This window comes from Temnothorax americanus, unplaced genomic scaffold (assembly GCF_048541705.1).
Source record: "Temnothorax americanus isolate GAGA-0224 unplaced genomic scaffold, ASM4854170v1 Scaffold95, whole genome shotgun sequence".
Taxonomy (NCBI): Eukaryota; Metazoa; Arthropoda; class Insecta; order Hymenoptera; family Formicidae; genus Temnothorax; species Temnothorax americanus.
The window spans coordinates 276,257-288,529 of NW_027509818.1; the positions used below are offsets into that span (position 1 = coordinate 276,257).

A 12,273-nucleotide genomic window follows, 5' to 3' on the forward strand; every position below is an offset into this window, starting at 1 on the left:
TCTGTTACAGATATTGCGCCCGCATTATCGTGGTAATATAAACTGCGTTCTTGATGCAATTGATCAACAATTACGTAAGTTTAAGCAAATTGAGCTTATTCCTATATGGTTTATCGTGTATATATCTTTATAAAAAATTTGATGTGTGTGATTTAGTAAATTAGAAAAGTAATATAATTATTCACATTTATTCACACTGAAGAAAGTAAACAATGTCATAAAGACATAGCGAGTTTTTACGCAGTCTCATAGTAGTTGTTTCATATTCAGCATTTTTATTTACGCAAATTCAATTTATGGATTCACTCAAATATTATTATAGTAATTTTATTAGTAAAAAACCCACGTCGCCAAAAAGTTCTAGTCCCCGCTTAGCCTACTTCTTAGGCAGTTTTTTTTCTAGAAAAATGATCAAACTGTATAAAAATTGAGAGCTTTGACGAGCCATCAGATCGCAAACTTTCATCGGACTCTTGTTAAAAGCTATCGGCGTTTTTCCCGCAGCTTTCTTCGCGTTTTTAACGATCCTCGATCTCTCGGTCACTCGCAGCGACAATAAACCCGGAAATAGTCGCTTTAAGCATGTGTCGCTTTAAATCAGCTTTTTCGAGCTCCGTGGTTTTGCGGCCATGTGCCGTTTGCATCTCTCATGGCGTTGCAATTTACATAAATCTATGCGATATTACATTGTACTTTGCTTCATCACGATATATAATCGATGTCAAAGCCATCTTCCTCTTTTGTCTGGCATTGGGATGAATTTTTAAAATCTTAAATTGCAATTATTCTAAATTATAAAATATATCGCCATGGCAATCTCGTCAGTCGTATCAATTTATTTAATAAAGGCTTAATCACGACATTAATCATAAATTAAAAGATCGATTATTGTTAGCAGTGAAATAAAAAAAGACTGTCCTAAAGGGATAAATAGAAGACAAATAAAAAAATTTTGAAAGTATTCAATTATTCTAAATTTTAGAAAATATGCCGTCATACGACAATATCACCATTCACATTAATAATTCGTAAAATAAGAAATTAAAAATCCAGTTATCGTTAACAGAAAAATAAAAAAAGGTTGCTCGTGTGCTCTAAGAGTTGGATTTATCGTATAATAATCGTACAAATACATCAGGATACTAAATTCGTGCAATACATAGTTCGCTCTGCGTACATCCGCATTATTGCAAGGGTACCGGTAGCGCACCGGTAATTAATGACGACGTTGGTTTTCGAGCTCGCGCAGGCGGATTAGATTAGGTATCGCATTGCGCAGAAACCACGCAGTTAATCCAAGGTAGCGAATAGGTGCAGCAGTCGGCTTGAATTTGATCCGACCGAAATTACTTGCCTTCGTCGCAACGAAAATGTTTCATATATCAATCAGGCGCTCTTACAAAAATACGATTACCTGCAGAAGCGAGAAGCGGAATCCGGTTTCACGTATGATTTCGAGAAAAACTTACGTTTGAAGAATCGACTCCAAACTCGATGAAACTACCATAAACTTAAAATCATATCGCGCGTAAGAGAATATGAAAAAAAAAAGATTGCTTGACATATCACGAAATCTTTGATTTTTAACTGGAAAATTTGTCTGCTGAAATGGAAAGTAGTGCAGTTATCGTAAATTAAAAGAGAATTTAAATGTTATTTGTGCACATTTTAAGAATTAAGAAGATATGCTCTCAATGCAAATAGATAACTGCAGAAGTGAATTTGCGTAAGATATTAAATATCGCCATTGGAAATCTGACTGTCTTCCCCAATTACGTGGAACAGTAAAACAGAATAATAACACGAGATAAGGATCCGCTTGGGGAAAGAAGGAGCTTTGAATTTCTCCTTTTCCAAGAACATAGATTAAGCTGATTAAGCTCCCGAGTTTAAGGCGCTCGATGATCCTTCTCATTAAATTGTATGAATGTGCACGTAGATCCATTCGCTATTATTAGATCGTAATTTCAACATCGGCGATTACTTCGGATGATTAAAAGTTTCGACTATGTGTACGAGAAATAGGCCCGTCGAGTGCTCAAATATTAGGATACCCTGGTAAATGCAACTGGAAGTCAGTTGATGTAATTAACTCTTCTAATCTTTCCTCGTCTAAATAAGCCGGAATTTAGTTCGTGCAAATTGCAGAGTAATTGATAAATGTTCTTCCTAATCCTCAGCGATCGCAGTAAAATTCTGATAACGTAACTATTACGTTGCGAGCGATTTTATCTTGACAAGGAAATTATATTACAATTTATGTATGTCTGCAGTAAACAGACAGCAGTCCAAACAGTATTTTTCATTATTTTACACATATACACATACAAAAATATAGAAGAATAAAACGGTAAATTAAAATTGCATTTAATAATATAGTTTTGCAAAACCGTAAAGTTTAAGGAATAAAATTGATCTTGATAAAGAAATTATATTACAATTACATGCTTGTATAAACAGAGAACAGCCTAAATTATAAATATTTTTTATTATTACATACACACATACAGAAAAGAATAGAAGCATAAAATGTTAAATTAAAATTGCATTACTTTATAATAATAGTTTTGCACAGCCGTAGAATTTAAGGGATAAAAATTTTCAAGATAACTTTAAATAAAATAGATGGTTTCGTATATGAGAGATTGAATAAAAAAGGGGAATATGTACCGGAGCTCAGTTCTCATATTCTTCCGGTACTTGACAAGAGTTACACGTTCCACTAATTCATTTCCATGCAAGATAGTATATAGCCGCGTGTTGCAAGTTTAATCAAACTCACGCGCGCCGCATATTGTTAAGTTTTCATCAGGAAGTCTTCCCGGTCGTATATCCCCGAGGATTCCCTCTCCCGCGTGATTTTTCCTCTTTTCATCTCGCCCGCCGCCCCACTTCTCACGCGTCGGCTCAGGTGTAACCAGAAATTACGTGCAAATTTCTCAGCTTATGTCGGGCACGTGGACGAGAAAGGCTAAAAAACACATCCGCTCACTGTGATATTTCGACGCTCGCCACGATGCTAGTGGATATATTGAACGCAATTTGCCGCGACGTGAGCGTATCAAACAAAAATGCCGCGATGCGCCGGTAAACACCGGCAGCTTAACGCCGCACTTACCGCGTTTATATAAGCACTATAAAATTTCTATACGCTCGCATAAAATAAACGACGTAAAATTTCGAGCGAATCACTCGCGCGATACTTTAATCATCTCGATTTCTTGTACGGCAATAAAATAGCACGATATAATATTACTATTTGTGACACACGACTTTTGATGTCTTCCGCATCTCGTCGTTATTTTCAACGAGATATTTCAAAATCAGTAAGATTTACTTCGCGACCGAGTGCACTGCCAAAAGATCTCTCAACGGCTTTGTCTAATAAATTTTCTTCCAAAGAGAAACTTGAAAATAACCTAACCTAACCTAACCTAACCTAATCTAACCTATATCTAATGCCACTGATTTTTCTCGCTTCCCAACTTGGTCATCTGTTCGCGATCGAGAATAAGACAATTCATGTCTTCTCTGAGCGTGTGCATTATGCACGGCGTGGAGGACGATATCGAAGAAGGTGAGCAAAAGTGGGCGTTTGGGTCAGGGCTAACAGGGCCGCAGATTTGACGCCGAACTTGCCTCTCGAACTACCCATCCTCGCCGTGATTTTGCGGAATCGCAAAAATCCTCAACGCGGAGTTGAGTTGATTCACCGACGCCAACTCACTACCTCAGTAAGCTGTTTTGACGAAATCTCCCGATGCTCCTGGATCTCTATGCGAAATGAGGTTCTTAAAACTTTGCTCGCCAAGTATACCGGCAAGATATTTCAGAGCTTCTTCAGCCCTTAATCGGTGCTCCGATAATCTAAACTTCGGTATCACGGTTATTTTCCGGTTTGATTCTCAATAATAAGTTATGGGGAGATACGAAGACTTTTTTCTTCTGACACGTAACTTTTTTTTCTTGAAGATTATCTCCGTGCGCGTTAACGAAAATTAGAGACTATAAAGTTACACAGTTTCTTTTTTAAATTCGAAATAAATGATGTTATAATATATGCTAACTTAATAAAAAAAAAAACGTTAACATTAGTTCTTATTTTTAACAATAGATAAAAATATCTTAAACAGCATTTTCAAGTTAATTGCACTAATAATCGAATTGCATCGAAAAGTACAGGAACAATCGTTCCTTTGCCTTCGATCGATGCGTAGATGGTGTCCAGTAAGCAACCACCAACCACCACGATCGAATCTTACATTAAGGTAACCTCCATTAGAGTAAACCTTGCACGCTGCGTTAATTGTATCCGCTGGAGGGTGTAAAAGCAATTAGTTTGTCAATGATGAGAGTATTGCATGACGTGGGTTTGCATGATGCTTGGCAAACCGTGTCAATTAACGTCAATCCCGAATAAGCTGACGTAAGATTACATTACATTTGTGTGTCAGCGCGAAAAAAGTCTTTTAATATCACACGTGTTCAAACAGCCGCACTATAATTTAAAAGACCAATTAAAAAAATTTTTATATTACATAATTAAATATATATGTCATAGGTATATTATAATATGATAAATTATATTTCAATTTATATTATGTATGTAATAAACTTATAAAATAAATTTTTTATCAATTTGTAAAATACAGAATAAAATAAATAAAAATTGACTAGAATAATGCTAACGGAAATATTGACATTTTCGATCATCGGACATGCTTTATACATAATACTCTTTACGCTTATTAATTTATATATATATATATATATATAAAATTCACAAAAATTATTATTAAGCATAAGATTCTGACTGATAACCGAAAAATGTCAGTATATTTATTTATTCAATAATAAGCTAAAATACCAAAGAAATTGTTCGTGTTTCTTAATTTGCATGCATGCTATAATATACGATAGAATTTGATCTGTCACAATTAATTAAAATCGCTTAGTTGCTGAATCTCGCGCAACGCCTGTTTCATATTAGGACGATGGAAACACGACATCACTAGTTCAAATGTGTTGTGCGTTGTGCTGCTGTGAGATATCGCGATTCTTCCTTAAGGGGATCCTATAGCGACGGCCGAACTTCCTTGATGTCGATAATGTCGAACATTTTTAATTCCGTTCTAATTCGTTTTCTATCATTTTCTATATTACCGGCCTATATATGCCCTTGTCTAACGAAAGGCATCTGTCCTTGATCGATTTCTGCGCCATCTCTCGTTACACGCAATACTGCTTATCCTATCAATCTGCATGTGCTTTTGCATATATAAAAGTTAAAACAATGACACTTTTTTTCTAGACTTCTATCGTAGTTGTAATTGCACAATATTGTTCTTCAATGTTTTCCCTAGAGGGCTAGAGTCTCATTTTGTATAATATAAACTGCAGTATTTTTTTATAGCCAAATATTGTCGTCAGTGACAGCTCTATGGACCCAAATTTTTAATTTCTTTTTCGTTTTGGAAGTTAAAACCGATCTAGCCCTCTACATTTTTGTACGTACTTTAATTATACACCAAATTTTTGCAATTTCGTAAAGCCAATTAAAAGTGGTTTTCTTTTAACTAAATGTCGGTAATTACTGCCACTACAGCATCCCCCCAACTGACTGGCATTAATTGGCGCCAGAAACCGACTGGCAAACTCATAAGTGTTTACACAATGATGCTATTGGCGTATAATATGAAAAAATTTAACATTTATTAATTAAACACATAGTAAATGACAGCAAGTATATAACCTCAAATTTTGAGGTTATATGCTTTGGCCAATAACCGCCAATAAACACCACATTACTAGCGCCTGCACTAGTTTGTATCAAGTGTTGACACTTGCATTTTTATTGGCGCTAGTCGATTGGCGCCACTAACACCGGCACACAAAAAAAATGTCGAGTGCGAAGACTGCCACATGGTAGGTTCTATTCCTTGCGATGTATCTAAAGACCTGAAAGCAGTCCCACCTCGAGATTGGCTCTTGATTCCATTACAGGCCTGGTGAGGGGGTGAAGTTTAAAAAATCGATTTGTATGTGAATTTACCGACTTTTGTGTTATTTTATTTGTTTGTTCAAAAGAAGAGAAAAATTTGTTCATGGTATTTTCATTCTTTGTGTCTTGAATACCGTATATACCGTGCGGAAATATCTCATTTCTGCACGGCCTCGAGTGAGAAATCGCACAGATGGCGCGTGCGCAATAAGCCACTTTCCACGCACTTTGTAATATAAAATAGATTGTGTATCACGTGCGGGTTGATAATTGGACACGAGTGTGGAGTGGACGCACGAGCCGAAAACTCGTGTCCAATTCTCAACTTACTGCACTTGTTACACAATAACTATTCTATTTCCCTTGATATCGTTTTTCCATGTCCTTTATATCCTGGTGAAATCTCTCACCCTTCTATTTTTGCGACTAGGACACCTCCTCGTGGTGAAGGCGGGCAACGAATTCTCGGCTAAGTTTCTAGGTTAAAATAATGCCTTCATGGCAAAAATAGAGAAAAAGTTTACGCGCGCGCGATGCAGAGGATGGAAACCTCAGTATCAGCGTCCGGTCAGGTATAGGGAAAAACGGGACCGCGGGCGTCATCATCATGTAACCGTAAAAATTTGCACAATTATATAGATAACGCGAATTGCTTCTGCTTCGTTTGCAGCAAGTATGAGGTCCCAAAAAATCGTAAATTCACATACAAATCAATTTTTCAAACTTCACCCCCTTACCAGGCCTGTAATGGAATCAAGAGCCAATCTCGAGGTGGGACTGCTTTCAGGTCTTTAGATACATCGCAAGGAATAGAACCTTCCATGTGGCAGTCTTCGCACACGACATTTTTTTTGTGTGCCGGTGTAATCATTGCGTGTGTAAACTCCCCTTGATTAGTTGATTGTAAATCATCCTCCACTCGAGACACGCTTTTCTCTCCTACCGCTACCAATTAAAACTGCAACCGCGGGACGGGCACTCGTGCTAAAGTCACTAATACCTAAGTACCGCATCACGCCAGCGCGAGTGCTTCATTCGAATATAAGCAGAAACAGCAACCGCCCGGTGCGGCGCATGCTCTTCTTTCAGAAACCTACATTGAACCAGACAACATCAAACAGTGCTATACGGAAAATTGAATTCTGATTTATTGATTGAACAACGAATTATTTATGCGGCAACCTAACATGTTATTGCTGAGCTACCATTCCTCATTCAGCACAAAATCGCACATAAAAATTACCCTTACAAGAAAATATTTTTAATAAAGAATAATACTTCTTTATTGAAAATAAAAATCGAAAGTAAGTAAAATAGAATTTTTAATACTATTCAATTATTTGTGTAGTGTATAATTATATACGTTTATTGGACTTAACTGTTATATGATGAAGTTCTCTCTCTCTCTGTTATACATAGATATTATATAAATATCACAAGATAAAAATAAAGCAAAAGGACAGCACAGAGCAGTATATATTTCTGTGTTCTTTAAATTTATATCAAGCGACAATAGAGAAATTCTCATCGTAACGAAATCCATTCTCGAAATCCAGTCGCACTCCATACGAATGTCGCAAGTTCACAGCGCGAGGCAATCTGCCTCATGAATAACATCGGTACATCTAGCAGCATCTAGCAGCGTCGTTGGCGTTTCACACCAAACTGACGGCGGTATTTACGGAACGGCGCGAGAAAGCAATTTACACCCTCCTCTACGCCCCCTTCACGAAACTGGTTCAGTGGTTCAGCAAACCGCGTCACCGTCGCCGTCGTCATACCGTCTTCTCTCGCACGGAAGGAAAAACGACCCGACGCGAGACGCGAGTAGACGACGCGTTTGTGAATTCTTAATGCTAACCCGCGCGTAATTATAGCCCGTAAAGGCGGCGTCGTGGATAATAGAGGTACCAGAAATGGGCGTGCGTTAAAGGTTAACATTCTCGGTTCAACGCCCCCCCGGTTCAACGACGACGACTCCTTTGCACACACAGATGATTACGTCCGACTCTCGTGCGACGAAAAACGCGACGGTCAATTTTTCCAATTGAAAGAGAGAGAGAGAGAGAGAGAGAGAGAGAGAGAGAGAGAGAGAGAGAGAGAGAGAGAGAGAACGCGCGGCTCACCTTCCGTATCGAGCTCGACGAGCGGCGGTATCGCGCTCCGCATCGGGTCGCGGAAGTTCAGTGCTCTCACGTGGAACCTACACAGGTACACAGGCGACGTCACTTTAAACGGTAATTGACAGCACTGAAAATCCTAGTAGACACCAGGAATCGCATTAGCTCGAAAAGCATCGTCGTTAATATCGCATCCGGCCGGGGGCGGCTCTCGGCCGGCCAACCGAGTGTAGGTAGGTATATCTCGCGCGTTGTGCACGCCGAGGTATTTTAAAACCTTAAGCACACACAACCTCGCCTTTTCTGTCGTGTCACGTCTATTTTTCAACGATAACTTTGTCCAATAATCTTTATCCCCGCCGCTATCTCGGATTTTCCACGATGTAATAATGCAGCAAACGCGACAATAAATCCTCGTTTCAGAATTCGATAAGCGCGAGGAGTCCGGCACCTGGCTATTGCTTTTGTGATTTCCACTGTAAAATAGTTCCCTTCAGAAGAAATTTTCATAACCGTATTATAGACTATAATTTTGGAAAGACTCCACTTGTCGATGAGATGCCAATAAAAGATACTTATTTATTTCGTGATATGGAAGAGTGATATGCAAATATGGCGAAGTTTGTAGATAGATAAGATAAGACGAGAATTGCGAAAATCCCATTTACTATGATAATCACTCGACTACTCGATAAACTGATATATTAATATGTCATTCTTCTGGAGCCGCATTCTCGCGCGCGCGAGAAATTACACGATTTGTTTCTCTCGCGTGGCTGGTAAAATCATCTTGCGTGAGATGTTAAATTTCATCCGGTATCCAATTACGTCGACTTAGTGCGGTACAGGGACACGATACGTACTATTCGATGAGAGTTTCTACCTGAAGAAAACGCGTTTCCATCCATCTATAGTCCAACGGTACATTGTTGCCGCTCTCGCCGTTTGCTTCCCCATCGTACGACACGATCCACTTTGCGTTTGCGCGAGGGCAAGGATCGCGTGGGTTCAAGGATGAAGACATTTTCGAGAGTACGAGCGAGGAAAACGTCGTCCTTAGTGGCGTCACGAAGTCGCTCTGCCACGCCGGATTAGCCAAAAGTTGGCTATTTTGTGGAATAGTTTCCATCTTATGTACGATAAGAGACGAACATCAATTTCGAAATACTGAGAAACTGTTCTTTAGCAATTTGCATTAACATAATTTTGCATTATACTAATGAACGATGATAATAATGATACATAATAAATAATGATAAATAATAAAAGACTTATAGAAAAAGTAAAAGCTTTAAGATTAATTTAAAGCTTAGCTTAAAGGCTGATTTTTGTTGCTTTAAAACTGATTAAGGCAACAAAAATTTTCGCTTTAAGATTTTTTCAGGTATTAAAAAACCTCAGTAGTCCAAATTTCTATTTCTTATTATATTAAATTTTATTTAGTGAGTTTCGGCCATTTTACTACTCAGATTGAATTTCCGCGAGACACACTAAAAGCGATAAGCTCGCGCGACATCAGATCACTTTAAATACATAACAAAAACCTTGAGTCGTTTCAAATATTATTCGATATCGAAAAAGTTTTAATTTAAATATATGATTATAATATTCTCAATTTAAATATATTATATATTTATATTTATATTTATATAAAAGAATTTATTGCTTTTAAAAAAGTCTAAAAAATCTTAAATATTTCTATATTTTTTTTATAATACATACTTTACGATTTATTAAATCTATTATTTAATGCATTATCGGCACATAGGGCACAATTAAATGCTAATTTAGTGCTAATTTATTGCTCTAGTTCTGAATTTTGTGCTTCTATCTATTCGTAGAAAATCAATATCAAAAGTGAGGGTACTGGTTTTACGTTAAGCTAGCACTCCTACTCCTGAAAAATAAGTATAGAATACCGTAAACAAAAAACCGATATATCAGAATTTTATGCTAATTTTGTATTCTAAAATTCTGCAGAGAGATATCGAGAGTATTGAATACTTATGAATGTACCGATATTGGTTACCGTAACTGCATAAGAGCAAAACGGTCAAAAATAAAAAGTTAACCATGCAGGTATAACATTAAAATGTTTCTCAAATCCAATCAAATATTCGTAAAATATCTGATTTGGAATTTATTATTCATAAAACAACTTTAAAAATAATCAAAAACACACAAAGAGATATAGAAGTGTAAAGTTACGTTAAACAAATTAATTGCTGTGCCGATTTTGGTGTTAAAATGATGCTAGAATTTAGTACTCTTAAAATATCCTGGTCCCAATTTATTGGTCACTATTTAACTTAACAAGGGCGGCGATATGCTATTATAGTGTCACGTACAAGAGTCGTTTAATATAAACATTTCCTGCGAATGGATATAGGAGCACAAAATTCGGGACTAGAGCAATAAATTATAGCACTTAATTGTGCCATATCCAAACTTCTTTTTAATGGTGCAATGAGGGTGCCAGGTTCATAGGAGCCATCTATTTTGTACGCAGACAATAAATAAGAATTTTGATTAAAAAATTTTTAATATTTCACATATTCAAGAATTTCTAAGATCAGATTTTTTCAAATTCAAGACTTTCAAAAAATGATATGGATTTCCTAGGATTATAGATATAAATCTATGAAACCTGGCAATAATTTTTCAAATAACGAGTATTTTTCTCTCACAATTTATTTTTGTTAAAATGTTTACATTTTTGGCAATTTATTATAATAAACATGTCCATGGAAAAAAATTAACTACTGCAATGTAGCAAATTTAGGAACACCTAACATTTTTTTGCAGCGAGAGCTAATAATTTAGCAATAGTTAGCAAAACCTTTTGCTCTCGCTGCAGAAAAATGTTAGCTGTCCCTATTTAAATTTACTATAGTATTAGCTATAATATAATTATAAATTTACTATATATTAATAATATACTATATATTAATAAATATATATAGTATAAATTTACTATATATTAACTATAAGCTAACTTTTTTTTCCGTGTCTGATTATCGATTTTATAACTATATTCTACAATGCATATTCTTTAAAAAAATTTATTGCAAAATATACATTTTTACCAAATATACTATACATTATTATATATTATACATATACAAATATTCAGCTCGATATAAGAAGCTAGTCCTAAGATTGACACTAACAACTTTCAGAAGTTTTTTAAAACTTTCCAAGAGTTTCCGTTCTCGAACGGACATTCAAAGCAGCTTGAATCTGTACGTTTTATTTAAATCGTTTGGAAAGCTTCGAAAGAAAAATTCGAACGTTCGTCGTTACACACAGGATCACGCTTCGGTCATTCTAAGTATTAAGAGTGTCGAGGATCTGATCCCCTAGCACGTCGCTCCTCTTCCATTCCGGGTTACTTCGGTAACTCGGAGGAGTGGGCACGTTGCATGCTAATTAAGTGAGCAACCGTGCGCAGTTCTCTCCGCGAATGGTCCATTGTTTATTGCGATTTCGCCGTCCGCGTCGGCCGTTTTTACAGCGCGAGGCGCAACGCAACGCGGCGACTATACTGTGTCCCTCGACACTGTGTGACCTCGAGCAGCTGGCATCCGAGGCCGGCACGAAGATCCCGAGGAGCTCGTTAATTAGGCGATCCGAAGGAGGCTGAGTTATGGCGTTGTCACGGATGGCGCGCTCAAGATGGATATCTTGAAAATCTGACGCGAGTTTCGTCTCTGAGTATTGATTGGCGAAAGCTCGCAAAAATCATCTATAGACAAACTAATCAATCAAGGAAACATAAAAAAAATATATATATATATTCTTAATTTATTTCCAGAAATCTCTTATATATATTTCGTCCTTGCAAATTATTGGATTTCCTAATTTAGATCAGCTTTAGAGACGAAATAAGCGATTTATCTCGACAATTATCACCAAATCCGCTTCGGAAAATTTCGTCCGGTTTTGAACGGCGACATAAACGACGACGGTGGCGACAAAACCGCAACAATCGTTTAATTATTACGATCGCAGAGTACAATTTTGCGGAATGTAGAAACGCGTGTGACTTTTGACGCTTTCTAGAGAGCTAATTTCGTTAAAAGGGACTATCATTTGACACCAGAATCGTCGCGGTGCACCACAGTCTCGTTACGCGCATCAAAGGCGAGCGTG

The 12,273-nt window shown here is 37.0% G+C and overlaps 1 protein-coding gene across 4 annotated transcripts in view; it reads right to left on the reverse strand.

Moving 5' to 3' along the window:
* Positions 1–12,273, reverse strand: part of LOC143908434 (uncharacterized) — a 279,285-nt gene that overhangs the window by 118,051 nt on the left and 148,961 nt on the right. Inside the window, exon 4 of one of the 4 annotated variants that reach the window (XM_077426097.1) lies at positions 2,783–2,971. The exons of the other annotated variants lie outside the window; for them this stretch is intronic. Within the exon in view, the coding sequence (XP_077282223.1) occupies positions 2,783–2,793 (11 nt within the window). The 5' untranslated portion in view covers positions 2,794–2,971. The remainder of the gene's footprint in view (positions 1–2,782; positions 2,972–12,273) is intronic. 4 annotated transcript variants of the gene reach the window in all.